This window comes from Mus caroli, unplaced genomic scaffold (genome assembly GCF_978045245.1).
Source record: "Mus caroli unplaced genomic scaffold, Mus_caroli_1 scaffold_6, whole genome shotgun sequence".
Classification (NCBI taxonomy): Eukaryota; Metazoa; Chordata; class Mammalia; order Rodentia; family Muridae; genus Mus; species Mus caroli.
Window position 1 is genome coordinate 93902106 of NW_028227261.1, and position 21260 is coordinate 93923365.

Below are 21260 nucleotides of genomic sequence, written 5' to 3' on the forward strand. Positions count from 1 at the left end.
CTATACCATCTTTATAAGATTGAATTTAACGTCATTTTCTTGTGCTTTAGTTATGTTAGGATATTCAGGGTTTCTGTAGTAGAATAGCTATGCTCTGAAGATGGCATATTTCAGTGGCTCTTGTTGGTTATGTTCTTTTTTTTAATTTTTAATATTTTTATTACATATTTTCCTCAGTTACATTTCCAATGCTATCCCAAAAGTCCCCCATAGCGCCCCCCACTTCCCTACCCACCCATTCCCATTCTTTTGGCCCTGGCATTCCCCTATATTGGGGCATATAAAGTTTGCATGTCCAATGGGCCTCTCTTTCCAGTGATGGCCGACTAGGCCATCTTTCGATACATATACAGGTTAGATCCTCCCTCCTGCCCCCAATCTTCTACCCTCTATGTCACCTGGGGTTCTGGTTAGTACATCATGTTGTTCCGACAATAGGGTTGCGGATCCCTTTAGCTCCTTGGGTACTTTCTCTAGCTTCTCCATTGGGAGCCCTGTGATACATCCAATAGCTGACTGTGAACATTCACTCCTGTGTTTTCTAGGCCCTGGCATCATCTCACAAGAGACAGCTATGTTCTTATGCTGGCCTTTAGTCATCTGGTTGTCCCTGAATTTTATAGGTGTAACAGGTATCAGGGAATTGGGCCTAACCTGGATATTCCTGGTGCAGCAGGCCTCATGTGGGCAACCTTGGCAGTCTCAGAGCAGCTGGTTGTGCCCCAGGTGACATAGAGGGTAGAAGATTGGGGGCAGGAGGGAGGGTCTAACCTGTATATTCCAGGTAGAGCAGGTCTGGTTGAGGCCAGTGGAGCAGTGGCTTAACAATGGAGCTGGAGTGGGGGATGGGGAGCACACAGCTCAAGGAAACTTGCTACACACCAGGGGACTCCACCTTGTATTTTGTTAAAAATGTGTTTGTATATATTTTCATTTTTCTTTCATTGTCATGTAATATCAGAACAATTAAAAGAATATCAGTGGTTGTCATATTTAAATTTTGAGATATCAAAGAATGTCCCTTGAGAGGACATTATAAAATTTATAATGCATTTATGGTTGTATGAGGGATATTTATATCATGTGCACAATTATGACTCTGTTAAATATACAATGCTTTTGAGATTGTCCATCGGATAGTTATACAGGTATAATTATGACCTGGCTATTGCTTCTATTTGGAAGAAAACCATGACAAAGGGATATATGATTGTGTGTTAACATGACAAGGGGTGGGCTTGTAATGGCTATTCTTGTTGTTAACTTCTTATGGAATCAACTAAAACCTTTTCAGGTCAGTACACTTTTGAGAGGTAGTAAATCTATCTCTTTGAGAAAGAAATGTCCATTGAAGATGGAAAGACCCACTTTAATACAGATTTTTTTGAGGATCGAAGAAACACCTTAAAACTGGGTCACACCTTCTGTTGGCCACCTATATAAAAGACATGGAAGAAGGAAGCTCCCTCTAGAGAGCTTCCCCTTTCTCTTGCTAGCAAGTCTCTTCCTTCATGAGCATTAGGGCCTACTTCTTAGTGTTTTTTTAGTAGATATTTTCTTCATTTACATTTCAATTGCTATTCTGAAAGTTCCCTATACCCTCCCCCCCACCTTGCTCCCCAACCCACGCACTTTTCCTTGATGGCCCCCACATTCACCTCTACTGGGACATATAATCTTTACAAGACCATGGGACTCTCCTCCCATTGATTGCCTACTAGGCCATCCTCTGCTACATATGCAACTAGAGACACAGTTCAGGGGGTTGCTGATTAGTTCATATTGTTGTTCCTTCTATAGGGTTGCAGATCCCTTTAGTTCCTTGGATACTTTCTCGAGGTCCTTCATTAGGGGCCCCATGTTCCATCCAATAGGGACTACATCTTTGGATTTCTGACATATACTGAAAATCAGCTAAGACATCCAACCTTGAGGACCGAAGAATTAATGAATTCTTAAAATTTCTGTTAGTAGATTAGCTGAACTACACAGTCTGTAAGCCATTCTAATAAAGAAATCACATACATGCTGTAAGTTTTATTCCCCTAGAGTCCCACACCTAAAACAATACCACAGAGGCATTTACATTTGAGTTGGAATGGGTAAGAAGTAATGACAGCATTTACAAAGGAACTGTAATAGGAAAAATATTTGATGTCACATAAGCTGAGAAAAACACAAAAGGACCAAGAATTGTTTCTTATGGAGGAAGCGCTCAGACTATCTAAAATAACTTCAGTAGAAGAATCAAAGTTCGGAGGTAGGGGTCTAGCCTGCTGGCAGTGAGTGGTAACTTGGTTACCATGTCACCATAGGTTCAATCCTCAGCACTTGAAGAACAAAAGAATATAACTCATAGATTAAAAGACTAGTAACCAAGGCTTTTCATTGACAGGTTAGCTTGAAACATTTGTAATGAAAGATGAAATTAATCTTTTAAAGTAGATGTGTATGCTGGAACACTGAATTCAGGTCGTCTGTGAGGGCATCAAGTGCTCTTACCACTGAGCTATCTCTCCAGACTCAATTTTTCTATTTTTTAAAAGGGACTACAATGAGCACATGTTATGAGCACATGTTCTGTGCTATAACTCTCCAGCTACTGGCTTCAAATTATACACACTAATGTTATATGTATACACAGAGCACAAACCTAATGAGACCTAGCAAGGCACAAAAGAAAGGAAGCCTCAGCAGTGTGGCTTTAGGACATAGCACACCACTCAGCTTGGCCAGTAGGAGGCAACCGTGCCCCTTGCTGCACTTGCACTGTGAGTGCTCAACACCAATTTCTTGAGCTTCATCAGGTCCAGGTGACAAATGTGGTGAAGTTCTTACTCTTTCAAGCATAGATGAGCTTAACAGAGCTATGCATGTGTAATTACACAGTCCATGGCGTGGTTGCTGTTCCTGTCCTATAATCTTCAGAGTTTCAGTCCTTATCTTGTCAGTAGTATTTGACAGGCACCCTTCATGTTTTTATATATGTAATTATAACTTTACTGCCTAGTGGATGGATTAATCCACATGCAATTAAGCTGAGCACCACAACCAAGTAATATGGAATGTCACAGGAATTGGTACTTCTCTGCACTACAAAGCTAAATTAGTTATCTTATTATTTATAAACAAATGTCTGATACTAGGTTTATAGTGTATTTGAATAATGGACTTTGTTTGATTCTTTTTAAATACCCATTTTAAGTGGGTCCATTCCCTACAGTCATTCAAAAACCATTTAGATTTCCTTTGCATCTAAATAAAATCAAAGTGGTCATCTCTTCAGGAAACGAATTATTAAACTTACAATGAAATTAATTCTGAATTGCTGTTTATCAAATTAATTATGAGGGAAAAAGCCAGTGATTTCCATATCATCCCCAGGGAAACATTTAATAAGTCAATTTTTAGCATTCCTTTTGCTGTTTTTCTAAAGACTAATTTTAGTGCTCTGTGTGTGTGTGTGCCTGTCTGTGTCTGAGTTTGTGTGTTTCTGTGTGTATGTCTGTGTGTGTCAGTGTGTGTATGTGTGTGTGTATGTCTGTCTTTGTGCAGGTGCATGTGGAGGCCTGACAGGGGCACTTGGCTGACAGGTACTTGTGAGCTTCTTTACATGGCTGCTGGAAACTTCCGTTCATCTGGTCCTCTGGAAGCATTGTCTGGAGATAGTATTAATGACTGAGGCACCTCTCCAGCCCTAAGCACTACTTTAGGCATTCAGTTTTAAATTTTTCACATCCATGGCTAAAATATTTTTACATTCTGAAAATTAAAACCACTTAACATGCTTCAGATAAAAAAGAATTTACATCCACAGAAGGATCACCACCGTTGAGGTGAGCTGTATGAACTGCCAGCACAGTCATTTTAGACCTATAAAATGGCTGTTATATGTGGTTCCATTTAATGCATGTCAAGGAGGAAGTCCTGAGTTTAATATATAAAGCTATTTGCAACATGATACACCGAAAATTATGAGTAATGAAGGAAGAAGAAGAAAAGAAAGACAGAGGCCAGAAGTGCCTAAATCACAAAAGTTCAAAACAGCATCTTTATGTGTGTATCATAGTGGCAATTCTCATGCATCCAGCATCTGTATATATCAGTCAACAGTACATCAGATGCCTTCATACCCACTTGTACATAGGAATACATCAGGTTTCAAAACATTGTCCAGAGGCATTATTTTTATTTATTTTTCATGTTGAGTTGTTTTTTGTTTTTGTTTGGTTAAGTTTGTTTGTTTTGTTTTGTCTTTTTTTTTCATTAGTAACTTTCCAGGAGGAATTGTTTTTATTTTTCTTTTTGTTTCAACTTGATATAGGCTAGAGTTACATAGAAAGAGGCACCTTTAAGTGAGAAAATGCCTCTACAAAACTGATTCAGGGGTGGGGGGCAACTCCGTTTGGGAATACCACCCTGGGCAGGGGGTAATAAGTTATATAAGAAGATAGGCTCAAAATCCACAGGTAATGTGTCAGGAAGCAACATTTCCCTAAGGCCCCCCATAATATGATCCTTTAATATAGCTTCTTCAGGTTGTGGTGACCTCCAACCATAAAATAATTTCCTCGCTACTTCATAACAGTCATTTTGCTGCTGTTATTAATTTTAATGTAAATATCTGATATGCAGAATATAGGGCGTGTGACCTGCATGGGGTCAAGAGCCACGAATTGATAACCCCCTGGGGGGTCATAACCCATATGTTGAATACTGCTGGTAGCACCTTCTTTCTCTCTTCCCCTGCCTTCCCTTTGTCATTTTTTCTCTAAATGCAGACAGATGAACTTTGAAAGCACACCTCTGCCCATGTTCCTACTGTAGTTATAAAATGCTTCAGTTCCTTCCCATTTACAAGAAAACTGATGGTAAGATGACGTCATTAGGGTGAACCCTAAGATGATATGACCAGTGTCCTTAAGAGAAAAGACTAGGATACAGGTTGTATCAGAGGGGATACTTCCTGAAGACCCCAGAAGGCAGCGCCTATGATTCAACCAATGAGAAAGAGCTCAGAAGAAGCAAGCCACATTGAACACCTTGCTCTCAGAGTTCAATCTAGCTGCCAGAAATGAGTAAGTTCAATTCTTGCTGTTGAAGTCACCCATACTGCATGACTTCATAAGGGCAGCCTTGGCAAACTGACAAAACCCCCTTTCCAACCTCTACTCACTTCATAACTCCTGTACTTGCTATGCTCCTGCAAGGTTTCCTTTGGCTCTCTGAACTACTTGTGCTCCTATTTGCCATGGCCATAGCATGTTTGTACACTCTACATGCCCTAGATGGACTTCTGCCCACTTCCTGTTGGTCTGGTTAATTATTTCCTATTTTAATAGATTATTTTATGTGTGTGACTGTTTTGCTTATGAGTATGTCTGTGTCCCACATGCATGTACTACACACCTAGGGTATCACCCCCCACCCCCCCCCCTGGAATTACAGTTATGGATTCCTGTGAGCCACCATGTCAGTGCTGGTATCAAATCCAGGTCCTCTGAAAGAATAGACAAGTGCTCTTAACCAGAATTCATCTCTCCAGGCTCCCTCTCCCATGCCATCCTGCTTTCCCTTGTTCAACATCTAGTGATTCAATGCTATTTCTGTGCCTCACAAGTTGCTGACCTTTCTGAGAATTTGTGGTGTGTACATTTTGTTCTTGGACTCAGATTACAGATTCCCCTGAGTTAAATATCACTGTACTGAAATGTTCCTATGACAGATACCTATTGTGGAGAAGACTCAAGACCTCTTAGGAAAAGACTATCTGTGTTCAATAGCAGATCAGTATAGCTTGGAGCCCACCCCAAACCTTGAAGAAAAGACTGCTTGGTTGTGAGGACTCTGAACTGCTTGCAGTTCCAGCTGTTAATTACTTTGTTGGACTCCTTGGTCTTTGAGCTGAGCTGCTGGTCTCTTTGCGGTGCAACCACCCATGAATGAACAAAACTGTGGCATAGCATTTCTGACTTACATAGAATAACTTCTCTTTATTGATTCTGCTGCCTCCTAGCTCCCTTCATCCTTCATGAGTTACTTGCCAATAATCTCTTCGCCTTCTAAATCTGTTTCTATCTCTGTTTTCCAGGGACCATGCTAGGTATGGGGCGCTAAGCAAGTGGATTTCAGAAACTCCAAGAATCCTCTGAAGTAGCCACAAGTGACCACAGGTTCCTGGGTTCCTGAAAGGAAAGCTGTGGATAGATGGGAAGGATGGCAAGAGATATAATGAGCCAAGACAAAGTTCTCTGATCAAGGCTCTGTCATTAATATACATCACTGAATAGATATGGGAAAACCGAAGGACCCATCCCTTTGTTTCAGCTGAGTTCTGTTTGTTTCAGCTGGATTGAGTTGCAAAGTAGGCTCTTCAGCAGCTCAGTGGGCAGGCAGTTCTCAGTTCTCTGGCAGGAAGATGTATGTGTAGCAGAGACAGATGCCTGGCTCCTGTGTCAGAGACTTATTCAGCTAGCTTAAGCCTGGGTGCAGGGGGCATCAGAGTTTCTCCTTTATTATTTATTAAAACTTAGCTGGACTGGGGCAGAAAATTTACTTATGCTTCATTGCCCTGTCTAGGAATTGTAGTGGATAGTGGCTGTGCCTAATTTGGATCTGAATGTCTAGACTCCGTTCACTCATCCTGGAGAACATGTGCAGGCTGTTTGTGTTTATTTGTACAATCATGGCCTTTTAGTGTTTGTGATGAACAAACATGGCCTTTTGGCTCATGCGTCAATCTCAGGTTAATAAGAGTCATAGACTCATCAGTGGCCCATCTTTGACTGCTGGACCTCATAGCACACCTTTTTCCCACTCAGACCAAAGCCACAATATGTGATCAATGCATCTCTTCATAGTGATGAACAACTGCTATATCTATGGATTGCTCAAGGTGAGACTGTATGGAAATAACCAACCTGCTTATAATACAAAGTCAAAAGTTAAAAGGAACAGGATTAAAGTTTTCTTTGGAGATGTCCCAGGCACTCAACTCAGTTGCAAATTAGCAAAGATCAGTCCCAGGCTCTGGCCTCCTAGTGTGGGGAGGTGGCTTTGAGAATCAACAGAAAAAAAACTGTTACTTCTCAGGTAAGTAGTGGTTAGAGCCCGGTAAGCTGGCCAATAAAGATTTTTTAGCTATCTTCATAATTGGAATATCCAACATTGGATATATTTCTAGACTACTCAGTTCATCATTGAGTCAGAATAACTGGTCACATTAAAGGAAAGAGAAAATTCATTATAAATCCTCAGTTTGATTAATTTTTCTAAGAAAATTTCCACACTTTCTATATTCTCTGTCCCACAAGGTTTAAAAGCTTGAAGCAAGGTAGCTTAGCTTGTCTAATATGGGACATAGGCAAGCAAAGGTTGGTCAAAAACATATACCCAATACAGCTTTCACGGCACTATTGTTAGGGCACTCTGCAACCTCACAGGTCAGCATTATCTGTTTGTCACATCAATCACTCTGGCAGCAAGCATGATCCTGAAGCATTCTGCAGAAAAATCACGAACATGCCCTCCTGTCCATATTAAATACCTGATCAGGATCATGCCATATACCAATAAATAGATCTTTCTATCTCAACTAGGCATTGAGTATACCTAGCTGTAGGATGCTATAGACACTCAAAAAAGAGTTCCTTGGCATCCAAATTTAAAAATTTTTTAAATAAAATGTATGAGTTAAATAAATGCAAAGGGATATAATCCCCCCATCTTTGTTATTTAAGAAGATATTGTTTTACACTTCAACAATGCCTTGTCCTTGATAATTATATAAAATCCCAGTAACAAGGGTAACATTAAATTGTTAACAAAAGATTTTAAATACTTGACTGTAATAGCCAGTTCTATTTTCTGTTTTAATCTGATTTGGAAAACCAAGCATAAAATAATGTAGGCAGTGTCTCATTACATCTTTAGTTGCTTCTCTTGTTAGAGCAATTATAAACAGAAAGCCTGAAAAGGTGTCAATAGTCACATGTACATATTTTATTTTTCTAAGATTAGAAATACAAGATTCAGTTTGCAATAATTGATTAAGTATAAGTCCTGTAGATTTTAATACCGTTCGGTGGAACAGATAGACATTGAGGTCTCTGAGACCAAGTCTTTACAATTTGACATGTACATTCTCTAAAAATACCAAATTATTATCTCAAGCTATTACAATTTTGATGAGGTAAAAATGGGATTATATGGCTAATTGTTTTTGTTTAAGGACTATAATCTTCCTGGGTTACAAATCTGTTGTGCCATGGTCTTAAGGGGTCTTATCCTGTCAGTTCAGGATGATTTCTTAAAGGTCCAAGGATAGTCCTTTAAAGAAACAGTATTTTTCTCTGAACTTGAGTTGTATGTGCATAAACACTTGCAAAATTATAGAAGTAGCAGTATCTAAAAAAATATTTCAAGCAACTTTATATATATATATATATGTATATATATATATATATATATATATATATATATATATATATATATATATACATATGCTATCAGTATACCAATTAAATGTTGATTTGTTTTCAACATTTCAAAACACTGGCTACAGCACACAATTCAATTATCTGTGCTGAAGCAGGAGGAAACTCAAAAGAATACACATGTGATCCAATCATATATACTTTTTTCCCATAGAAGGGCTGTTTATAAATAGAGTAGATGTATTCTTTATGGAATGCATACATAAATTTACAGGAAATACAAAAGCATGCGTAGAAGCAAATTTTAACTTGTCTTTGGATAATAATTATCAATTTACCCAAATGTTTACTATGCAATATGCCAAATATCAATATTCTGCAAAAACCAATTTAATTGCTGTTTGAAACAAAGAATACATGTCTTGTCAGGTTTTTAAGACATTTTATCTAAATTACCTTTATGATTCTATCCTATAGTTTTTTTTATTAACACCACGACAGCTTCATAATAGAATGTTAAAACTTGACTTGGAGATGAAGAAAGATGATTTCACATTAATACTTCCTTTACCAAAGTATTGTTGTGGGCTCATTGAGTAACAATAACTAAAATAAACAGCTAACATTTGACTAACATTGATTACAATTGATAAAAATTGATTACAGAAGCTTCCTCTAATTTCTGCAAAGCTTTTTGTTTCTCACCAGTTTATTTGCATCTCCCTTGATAACATCCAACAAAGGCTTAAAAACCTCCTGTGATGAGCTTAAGGTGAGGTCTTAGCCAATTAACATCTCCTGGAAACTTTTGAAAATAATTTGAAGGAAACAAATCATCTTTTCACTCTCGAATTTCTGCACCACAATTTTTCTAGTATATAATCGCGGCCCCAAATATTGAAAAAGATATTGCCTTTTGAAACTTTTCTAGAGCGACAACTACTCAAAAAATTTTCAAGCTCGTTGTGTAAGAGTAAAGATTTATAGTAAATTTCCCTTAGAGGGAATAGTTAATAAAAATACTCTCCACATAATAAACAATATAAGCTGAAAAATTCAAAGTCCTAGCTTCTTGTATTAAATCAGAGACCAAAAAAATTATTATTATTGTATTTACATAATGTAAAGCTATTAGACACAACTAGAGGCAAAACTTTGTAATGATCACAAGCTCACTATAAGCAAACACTTTACAATTATCAGGATGCAAAGGAAAACACAACCTCCCAATTTCATAATAATTCTATATGGAGTAGGCAAGCCAGATTGTAATGCCTTTAGAAATTCCACAGCCTCATTGACCTTTCATAAATCTTAAGTTAAAGCTTAATTTAAAACAACACCTTGTTAGGCTCTAAAAATGCTGCTAGGCTTAAAAACCATTCCCTAAAGGCAAGGAGAGGTAAGGCCCCAACAACTTCCCTGGGCAGGGTTGGCAAAACCAAAGAAATGCCACACAAGCTTTTCTAAGGCTGCTCCGAGCTTTTCATTAACTCAAATGTAAACATTTCTTCATCTGAGCCTTTTTCCAAAGGTCTGGCCCAATGACTACCCCTCTTTAGCAAAAACATTCCTCTGGAGCAATTCTAATGTCTGTCTATTCCTCTAATTTTTGGATAGTCTTTCCTAAGATTATTTATATTTAACACATTCCTTATAACCTTAGTGTTGTGAAAACATTGCTTGTAAGTACTGTAATATTGTTGCAAGGCAGCAACAATAAGCAAACACTGATTGTATGAGAGTCCAATATCTGCACAATTCCAAATATATCCAGATAAGTCTGTCTTTGTTTTGTATGGAGAAACGGCCACAGAGAACTGCATTAGCATTCTCATAAAACAATTCTGAGAAAGAAAAAAAAAGGAACCACTGTTTGAGAATCTTCAGAAATTCGGCTAGGTGTTTTAAGTAATGTACCACAAAATCCTGAAAATGTTAAACAGGAGCCTGTTTGATACCAAATAAATACTCGCTGAGCTCTCCTTTCCAATCTTGGGGCGGGGGTTAAATTTTGCTTCTACCACTGTATCCAATAAAGCTTGTGTAAAAGGGGCAGCTGGTCTATACTGGCCACAGCTGTTTTTAACTTCTATTACTCTTGCAATCATCCTAATTACAAAATATGGGAGAGTTAAGAATCATAACCTTGCAATCAAACTGCAAAGCACAGCTAATAGAACACTGGCAATTTTAACCATAATTTAAAATTTTCTTTTCATAGTAGAGCATAACCATAAATTCTGGAAGGCAAAACCCAATTTTAAACAATACATTTTTTTTAAAATCAATACCAAAAGGAGTACATTCATGTTACAAAGTATGGCTAACAATTCCTCTATATGAATGCATGCATGACAGTTCAACTTTTAATGCTTCATTGAAGAGACATTGTTTTAAATCTTATATCTTATAAGTCTAGTTTCTTGAATAAGAATTACAAAAAATATTATCCCAATTTAAAAGTATCCTTAGAGGCCTGATTTCCTGGGCTGGTTCATGCCACATGTTGTTTAAAATGACAACAACCCTGAGTTACCAGTTTTAAGCTAGCTTTCTTGTTACCAGTGTTATACATTTTAATCATAACCAATAACTTATAGGCCAATAATCCATGACCAAGACATGTATAGAATATTTATGCAATTAAGACAAATCATAAACCCAATGAAGCAGTTACACAAATCTTATACATTTATACCAGACAAAGAATTTTTACTTTTCTAGGTATAATTTCAAGAGAAAAAGAACTCATAATCCCAGCGTTCAGGAGGCTGGAGCAGGATGATTGCCACAGGTTCTAAGACCACTCAGAACCTCAGTGTAAGTTCAAGTCCAGCTCAGAGCTCACATTAAAAAGAAGGCCATAGCTGCTTTTAACCCCAGAACTGGGGAGGTGGTGGAGGAAGGAGGATTGCTGGGACTTAGTGGTCAGCCAGCCTATCTGAAACACACTTATTCCCAGATTCAGAGGAAGACACTTTCTCAAGGGGATGAAATAAAAAGACATAGAGGGAGATGAGTGGTGTCCTGTGCTGACTTCTGCATATACTAGCAAAGGCAGAAGCATGTGCATATGTGTGCAGACACCATAATCAACCAAAAGAGGAAGAGAGTTGGAAGACGAGAAGGAAGAGGAGGAGGAAGAGGAGGAGGAAGAAGAGGAGAAGGAGGAGTAGGAGGAATAAAAGGAGGGAAGAATGGGATAATCCCCTAGAAGAGCATCCTCCAAATGCTTATAGACCAAGAGAGAGTCATACCTCATTCACTTTTGGGTCACACCAACTCCTCCATGTTTTAAAGAAATGCATGTGCAGTTTCTTTGCTATTACCTGACATTCTGACATGTCTGGAGCTCTAAAGCACTGTTTATTCCTCTTTCTTCGATTAAATCATCCCTCCTTCATGGTAAAAACTTCATGACCTGTGTATTGGAGTCAATAAGAACAAAGGCTCCTTAGTTAGAGACTCTTGAGTTTAAATCTAAGTTCTCACATTGACGGCCTATATGACCTTATGCAGTTACTTAATCTTTCTGAGTCTTAACTAATACTATGGTAAGAAGAATAAAATAGTACATACCATATAATGCTGATGCAAAGTTGAAATAAAGCCGATTGAGTACTTTCCCCCTTCTTGAATTCTATATTTCCCAACATCAAAAACTAGTTTATGTTTCTAGTTCCAGGGTAAATGAAATGTATACAGATACAAAATATTTTAGCATTGTAATTGTATGTCTTAGGAAGCATGATTTTTGGCATAATTTCTACTTGGACCTTCATCAGCAAATATGACTTTGAACAATACTTTTATTTTTCATTAATGATGAGATTATTTCCAGTCAGTTGAAGTACAACGTTCTTGAAGTTAAACACTTGATGCAATCTGGCTACTGAAAACAGTTTGGATTCTAAGGTCAGAGCTATCTGTCCAAATTTTGACTATCACCCAAACTTAGCCTTGGAAGATATTTCTTGATAATTTTTTTTCAATTAAGATTTACTATATTAGAAAACCCGGCCTGATCAGGGTCACAAGTCTCTTCCTGTCCACGCCAGCATGGGGGTACCTTGGGAGCAGAGTCTGCAGACACCTGCAAGGTCCCCACAGGACCATCCATGGAATCTTAAGACCTCTGGTGAGTGGAACACAACTTCTGCCAGGAGGCAGGTTCAAACACCAGATATCTGGGCACTTTCCCTGCAAGAGGAGAACTTGCCTGAAGAGAGTACTCTGACCACTGAAACTCAGGAGAGAGCTAGTCTCGCAGGTCTGCTGATAGAGGCTAACATAATCACATGAGGTACAAGCTCTAACCAGAGACAATTATAACAACTAACTCCAGAGATTACCAGATGGTGAAAGGTAAACGTAATAATCTTACTAACAGAAACGAAGATCACTCACCATCATCAGAACCCAGCACTCCCACTTCGCCCAGTCCAGGGCACCCCAACACATCGGAAAAGCTAGACCCAGATCTAAAAGCATATCTCATGATGATGGTAGAGGACATCAAGAAGGACTTTAATAACTCACTTAAAGAAAGACAGGATAACACTACTAAACAGGTAGAAGACCTTAAAGAGGAAGCACAAAAATCCCTTAAGGAATTGCAGGAAAACACGACCAAACAGGTGATGGAATTGAATAAAACCGTCAAAGAACTAAAAAGGAAAGTAGACACAATAAAGAAAACCCAAAGTGAGGCAACACTGGAGATAGAAATGCTAGAAAAGAAATCTGAAACCGTAGATGTGAGCATCAGCAACAGAATACAAGAGATGGAAGAGAAAATCTCTCTTCCATAGAGAACATCGGCACAACAATCAAAGAAAATACAAAATGCAAAAAGATCCTAACTCAAAACATCCAGGAAATACAGGACACAATGAGAAGACCAAAGCTACGGATAATAGGAGTAGATGAGAACGAAGATTTTCAATTTAAAGAGCCAGCAAATATCTTCAACAAAATTATAGAAGAAAACTTCCTGAACCTAAAGAATGACATTCCCATGAACATACAAGAAGCCTACAGAAATCCAAATAGACTGGACCAGAAGAGAAATTCCTCCCAAAAGATAATAATCAGAACAACAAATGCACTAAATAAAGATAGAATATTAAAAGCAGAAACGGAAAAAGGTCAAGTACCATATAAAGGCGGGCCTATCAGAATTACACCAGACTTTTCACCAGCAACTATGAAAGCCAGAAGATCCTGGACAGATGTTATACAGATACTATGAGAACACAAATGCCAGCCCAGGCTACTATACCCTGCCAAACTCTCAATTACCGTAGATGGAGAAACCAAGGTATTCCACGACAAAACCAAATCCACACATTATCTTTCCACGAATCCAGCCCTTCAAAGGATAACAGGAAAAAAACCAATACAAGGATGGAAACCACGCCATAGAAAAAGCAAGAAAGTAATCCTTCAACAAACCAAAAACAAGACAGCCACAAGAACAGGATGCCAACACTAACAACAAAAATAATAGGAAGCAACAATTACTTTTCCTTAATATCTCTTAATATCAATGGGCTCAATTCCCCAATAAAAAGACATAGAGTAACATACTGGCTACACAAACAGGACCCAACATTTTGCTGCTTACAGGAAACCCATCTCAGGGAAAAGGACAGACACTACCTCAGAGTAAAAGGCTGGAAAACAATTTTCCAAGCAAATGGCCTGAAGAAGCAAGCTGGAGTAGCCATTCTAATATCGAATAAAATCAACTTCCAACCCAAAGTTATCAAAAAAGACAGGGAGGGACACTTCATATTCATCAAAGGTAAAATCCTCCAAGAGGAACTATCAATCCTGAATATCTATGCTCCAAATACAAAGGCAGCCACATTCATTAAAGAAACTTTAGTAAATCTCAAAGCACACATTGCACCTCATACAATAATAGTGGGAGACTTCAACACCCCACTTTCATCAATGGACAGATCATGGAAACAGAAACTAACAGGGACACAGTGAAACTAACAGAAGTTATGAAACTAATGAACTTAACAGATATCTACAGAATATTTTATCCTAAAACAAAAGGATACCTTCTCCAAAATTGACCATATAATTAGTCACAAAACCGACATCAACAGATACAAAAATATTGAAATTGTCCCATGCATCCTATCAGATCATCATGGACTAAGGCTGACCTTCAATAACAACATAAATAATGGAAATCCAACATTCACGTAGAAACTGAACAACACTCTTCTCAATGATACCTTGGTCAAGAAAGGAATAAAGAAAGAAATTAAACACTTTTTAGAGTTTAATGAAAATGAAGCCACAACATACCCAAACTTATGGCAAACAACTAAAGCATTTCCAAGAGGGAAACTCATAGCTCTGAGTGCCTCCAAAAAAGAAACTAGAGAGAGCACACACTAGCAGCTTGACAACACACCTAAAAGCTCTAGAAAAAAGGAAGCAAATTCACCCAAGAGGAGTAGATGGCAGGAAATAATCAAACTCAGGGGCGAAATAAACCAAGTGGAAACAAGAAGAACTATTCAAAGAATCAACCAAACGAGGAGCTGGTTCTTGAGAAAATCAACAAGATAGATAAATCCTTTGCCAGACTCACTAGAGGGCACAGAGACAGCATCCTAATGAACAAAATCAGAAATGAAAAGGGAGACATAGCAACAGATCCTGAGGAAATCCAAAACACCTTCAGATTCTTCTACAAAAGGCTATACTCAACAAAACTGGAAAACCTGGACAAAATGAACAAATTTCTAGACAGATACCAGGTACCAAAGTTAAATCAGGATCAAGTTAACGATCTAAACAGTCCTATATCCCCTAAAGTAATAGAAGCAGTCATTAATAGTCTCCCAACCAAAAAAGCCCAGGACCAGATGGGTTTAGTGCAGAGTTCTATCAGACCTTCAAAGAAGATCTAATTCCAGTTCTGCACAAACTATTCCACAAAATAGAAGTAGAAGGTACTCTACTCAACTCATTCTATGAAGCCACAATTACTCTGATACCTAAACCACAGAAATATCCAACAAAGATAGAGAAATTCAGACTAATTTCCCTTATGAATATCGATGCAAAAATACTCAGTAAAATTCTTGGTAACCGAGTCCAAGAACAGATTAAAGCAATCATCAATCCTGACCAAGTAGGTTTTATTCCAGGGATGCAGGGATGGTTTAATATATGGAAATCCATGAACTTAATCCATAATATAAAGAGACTCAAAGACAAAAACCACAATATCATCTCGTTAGATGCGGGGAAAGCATTTGACAAGATCCAACACCCATTCATGATAAAAGTCTTGGAAAGATCAGGAATTTTAGACCCATACCTAAACATGATAAAAGCAATCTACAGCAAACTTGTAACATTAGCCAACATCAAAGTAAATGGTGAGAAGCTGGAAGCAATCCCACTAAAATCAAGGATTAGACGAGGCTGCCAACTTTCTCCCTACCTATTCAACATGTACTTGAAGTCCTAGCCACAGTATTTCGACAACAAAAGGAGATCAAGGGGATACAAATAGGAAAAGAAGAAGTCAAAATATCAATTTTTGCAGATGATATGATAGTATATATAAGTGATCCTAAAAATTCCACCAGAGAAATCCCAAACTTGATGAACAGCTTCCATTAAGTAGCTGGATATAAAATTAACTCAAACAAGTCAATGCTCTTTCTCTACACAATGAATAAACAGGCTGAGAAAGAAATTAGGGAAGCAACACCCTTCTCAATAGTCACAAATAATATAAAATATCTTGGCGTGACTCTATCTAAGGAAGTGAAAGATCTGTATGATAAGAACTTCAAGTCTCTGAAGAAAGAAATTAAAGAAGATCTCAGAAGATGGAAAGATCTCCCATGCTCATGGATTGGCAGGATCAACATTGTAAAAATGTCTATCTTGCCAAAAGCAATCTACAGATTCAATGCAATCCCCATCAAAATTCCAACTCAATTCAACGAATTAGAAAAAGCAATCTGCAAATTCATCTGGAATAACAAAAAACCTAGGATAGCAAAAACTCTTCTCAAGGATAAAAGAACCTCTGGTGAAATCACCATGCCTGACCTAAAGCTTTACTACAGAGCAATTGTGATAAAAAACTGCATGGTACTGGTATAGGGACAGACCAGTAGAACAATGGAATAGAATTGAAGACCCAGAAATGAACACACACACCTATGGTCACTTGATCTTCGACAAGGGAGCTAAAACTATCCAGTGGAAAAAAAGACAGCATTTTCAACAAACGGTGCTGGCACAACTGGTGGTTATCATGTAGAAGAATGTGAATTGATCCATTCCTATCTCCTTGTACCAAGGTCAAATCTAAGTGGACCAAGGAACTCCACATAAAACTAGAGACACTGAAACTTATAGAGGGGAAAGTGGAGAAAAGCCTCTAAGATATGGGCACAGGGGAAAATGTCCTGAAAATTGCTGATCTTACAGCAATGGCTTGTGCTGTAAGATCGAGAATTGATAAATGGGACCTCATGAGACTGCAAAGCTTCTTTAAGCCAAGAGACACAGTCAATAAGACAAAAAGGCCACCGACAGATTGGTAAAGTATCTTTACCTATCCTAAATCAGATAGGGGACTATTATCCAATATATATAAAGAGCTCAAGAAGGTAGACTCCAGAAAATCAAATAACCCCATTAAAAAATGGGGCTCAGAGCTAAACAAAGAATTCATACTGAATGGCTGAGAAGCACCTGAAAATATGTTCAGCATTCTTAATCACCAGGGAAATGCAAATCAAACAACCCTCAGATTCCATCTCACACCAGTCAGAATGGCTAAGATAAAAAATTCAGGTGATAGAAGATGCTGGCGAGGATGTGGAGAAAGAGGAGCACTCCTCCATTGTTGGTGGGATTGCAAACTTGTACAACCACTCTGGAAATTAGTCTGGTGGTTTCTCAGAAAATTGGACATAGTACTACCAGAGGATCCAGCAATACCTCTCCTGGGCATATATCCAGAAGATGTTCCAACTGGTAAGAAAGACACATGCTCCACTTTATTCATAGCAGCCTTATTTATAATAGCCAGAAGCTGGAAAGAAACCAGATGCCCCTCAACAGAGGAATGGACACAAAAAACGTGGTATATTTACACAATGGAGTACTACTCAGCTATTAAAAAGAATGAAGTTATAAAATTCCTAGGCAAACGGTTGGACCTGGAGGGCATCATCCTGAGTGAGGTAACCCAATCACAAAAGAACTCAAATGATATGTACTCACTGATAAGTGGATATTAGCCCAGAAACTGAGAATGCCTGAGATATAAGATACAATTTGCAAAACACATGAAACTCAAGAAGAATGAAGATCAAAGTGTGGACACTTTGCCCCTTCTTAGAATTGGGAACAAAACACCCATGGAAGCAGTTACAGAGACAAAGTTTGGAGCTGAGACATAAGGATGGACCATCTAGAGACTGCTATATCCAGGGATCCATCCCATAATCAGCCTCCAAAAAACAGGAACAATCCTTGGCCTCTCATCAATAAATGAGTAAACATTCCACAAAGCCTGACTGAGGTAAAGAAGACTCATACGGAAACTAAAAAAAAAAAAAACCCACTGAACCCAGAGAGTATACAATGACAAGCAAAGGAGCTGGTGAGTAGAGTGTAGGCACCACAACCTGAAAGACATGATCCTGACAGACAGTCAATTCTATTCCCTACCAAAAATGAAGCTGCTGCTGCTGCTGCTTCTGCAGCTGCTACTGGTGCTGCTGCTGCTGCTGTTGCTGCTGCTGCTGCTGCTGCTGCTGCTGCTGCTGCTGCTGCTGCTGCTGCTGTGTTTTGGACTGACCCTAGTCTCTGTCCGTGCAGAAGAAGCTAGTTCTATGGGAAGGAATCTTAATGTAGAAAAGGTATGATCAGTGAATAGTAACTTCTGATTCTGAATGTGCTTTGGGGTAATCTTGAAGCCAAGTGGGTCCTGTGAAGGGATGGGGATAGTGTCCCAATCTATTAGACAAATGAATGGCTTCAGACCTTGAAGTAAGACCAGCTATTCAGATCTAACAATGTTGGAGGACCTCTGTTCTCACTGAGAGTCAGGGACGGTATGGTAAGTATTGTGACAACTGGCATGAGATCTACCCCTGTGTATACTCAGGCCCTAAAGCATAAGTTGAGTTCAAGTAGAAACATTTTTGTGAGTTTTCACTGCCCCTTCTCCCTTAACCATTTGCTTATCTATTGCAGATTAATGGGGAGTGGTTTTCTATTCTCCTGGCCTCTGACCAAAGAGAAAAGGTAGAAGAACATGGCAGCATGAGACATTTTCTGGAGCACATCCATTTCTTGGAGAATTCCTTAGCTTTTAAACTCCATACTGTGTAAGTGAGATGCTCCTAGCTGAGAAAGAACAAATGAAAACATGGTATAGTCTCACACGAACAAACACTCAGGATTCGGGGAAGTGATGCCTCTCAGTATGTAAATCTGTACACACATCCTGAGTCTGTATCCAAAACTAGAACGCTCCATGTGACACTGAACAAAGATCTCATAACCAGGGGTTTTACAAAAGTCATAGACAAGAGTTGGTGACAGGAATTAATTCACTAGGAGTTCGATAAGAAAAGATCAGAGACTCTTTTGAAACCACATTAATGAGACAGTATATCACAAGTTAAGATTATGTGATCATGGATTATTACTAGTTGTTAGGAAAAGAAATCCACCCCTTTCTACTTGCCTTTTCCTGCAGTAACACGATAATAATAATTCTCCTTTGTGGTACAGGGAATCACATCAGGTCACATTACAGAGGGCTAATTTGAGGCAAATGGTAGAAATCTGGCTGATAATCTACACTGAAGGTTGGCACTGATGAAACTTGGAAGTAGTTGCAGTTGTAGTAAGAATGAGAAGTCATTGTCATTTTATTATTTTTTTAATTATAAGGAAAATTTCTGATTGCTAAATCATCAGATATGAAGGAAATAATTTAAATAAAACCCTTCTGTTAATTTTACAAAAATAGTCAAAAGTTAAATGGAAACAGAAACTGGAGATGTGTATAAGAGTACAGAGTCAAGAAGCCATCCAGATCAAAATCCCTTACACAACAGCTCACTCAGTTTTACCTTATAGATGAAGAGTGCTCCGAAATATTTTTGGTTGCTGACAAAACAGAAAAGACTGATGAATATTCTGTGACATGTGAGTATATAAAATGTCTATATCTATATAAGATTAGTAAACCATAATACCTTTAGTGTGTGTGTGTGTGTGTGTGTGTGTGTGTGTGTGTGTGTTGCTAGAGTTTGAACACAGGGACTTGCACCTACTAGTCAAATAGGTACCATCTAATAGTTAACACCCTGTGGCAGACAAGTGGGATAAGTAGGGGGAGATGCAATTTGTCTGTAGCTAGCAGAGGTGCATATCATTCAGGGTGTAGCAGCAGATATTTGATACAGCAAGATTATAAAAGATAGAAACCTGTTCCTTGAGGTTGATGAGGGAGGTAGATAAGCCTATGAGAAGATGAGAGAGTGGTGCTCCTGTGGCTGACTGTTCACTAGTGGTCTGGACATCTCAGAGTCCCTTTTTTAGAAGTTACTTCTTGAAGTTTAGAAAGCTAAACACAGAAAGGCTCAGACTCTTCACTCATATCTTCCAGGATATGTAATTTAATGATTTTATATTTGGGGTAGAACAAGAAAAGAAAATCCACCATTTACTGCACAACAAAGAATTTCTGAGCTGTGTTCCATTTCCTCCACAGATGATGAATTCAATACATTTACTATACTTAAGACAGACTATGATAATTATGCTATGTTTCATCTCAGGATGGGAAAAACCTTCCAGCTTATGGAACTCTTTGGTAAATTATTTTCACATAGACACTGTTCTTGGGTTGGGAAAAAAGAAAGAACTTCAAACTTTAATATGGTCTTCCCAGCTTGGTCCTGCCTCTTTCTCACCTCCTGAAGATTGATGCTCACCTTCGTCATGCCTCGAGCATAGTGATGGAAGCACTCTGAAACCTCTCAGTGTGACAGAAGGATATTCTATGGATGTCAAATCCAGGATAGATCATACCAATGCCTATCAATCATGATGCCACCCATTTACCCATGCCTATGGGGAAGCCCTTGTCTCCTCACTGAGGCTGTGGTCAATATACATGATAAATCTTCTATACTCACTGTTGCTCTTCTCACAGGCCAAGGACCAGATTTGAGTGAAGACATTAAGGAAAAGTTTGCAAAACTATGTGAGGAGCATGGAATCCTTAGAGAAAATATCATTGACCTATGCAATGCCAGTAAGTCAGAATTCATTTATATTTCTCATACTGAATATGTTATCATAGAGGAAACTAACCCAGTTGGCTACCAGTCATTTTAGAACACTGGAGAGTCCTATCCTTTCTCTTGGGGAAACAATGTGGACCTAGTACCTGAACATGTTTTTGTTCTCTGCTATAGATCACTGCCTCGAGGCCTGAGAGAGTAGAATGACTTGAGCCTCCAGGTGGGCAATATCCAATGAGAGCAAGGAGGGGTTGGTGTACATGGAGAGGCCCTTCCAAAAGTATTAGTATTGGGTGCCCAAATTAAAATAAAAATAGTTTAATTATGAATCTTTGAGGAATGCTTGAAAATTGGCTTTCAATTATCTGGATATGAGATCTAGTCCTTCTTTGAGCTTTGAAGTAAAGTGACTCAAGCACTTAGGCAAGTAAATAAGGATTTGAGTTTTACATAGTTGCTGTATGGTTGTGTAAAAAAGGCTCAGCAATGGGTTCAA

The 21260-nt window shown here is 38.4% G+C and overlaps 1 protein-coding gene and 1 pseudogene across 2 annotated transcripts in view; both read left to right on the forward strand.

Moving 5' to 3' along the window:
* Positions 1 to 21260, forward strand: part of LOC110287645 (major urinary protein 3-like) — a 101851-nt pseudogene that overhangs the window by 38302 nt on the left and 42289 nt on the right. The gene's annotated exons all lie outside the window — the stretch shown is intronic.
* On the forward strand, positions 18176 to 20958 carry LOC110288638 (major urinary protein 4-like). The gene is made up of 6 exons (XM_029473868.2): positions 18176 to 18361; positions 18699 to 18830; positions 19580 to 19661; positions 20230 to 20331; positions 20674 to 20775; positions 20939 to 20958. The coding sequence occupies exons 1-6, from the start codon at positions 18176 to 18178 to the stop codon at positions 20956 to 20958; spliced, it is 624 nt and encodes a 207-aa protein (XP_029329728.2).

Bases quoted from the DNA above. Each gene is read 5' to 3' on its own strand.
- LOC110288638 (XM_029473868.2), top strand. From the start codon at position 18,176: ATGAAGCTGCTGCTGCTGCTGCTTCTGCAGCTGCTACTGGTGCTGCTG. The intron at 19,662-20,229 runs GTGAGTATATAA...TTTCCTCCACAG, and splicing joins TGATGAATATTCTGTGACAT to ATGATGAATTCAATACATTT. The intron at 20,776-20,938 runs GTAAGTCAGAAT...TCTCTGCTATAG, and splicing joins CATTGACCTATGCAATGCCA to ATCACTGCCTCGAGGCCTGA.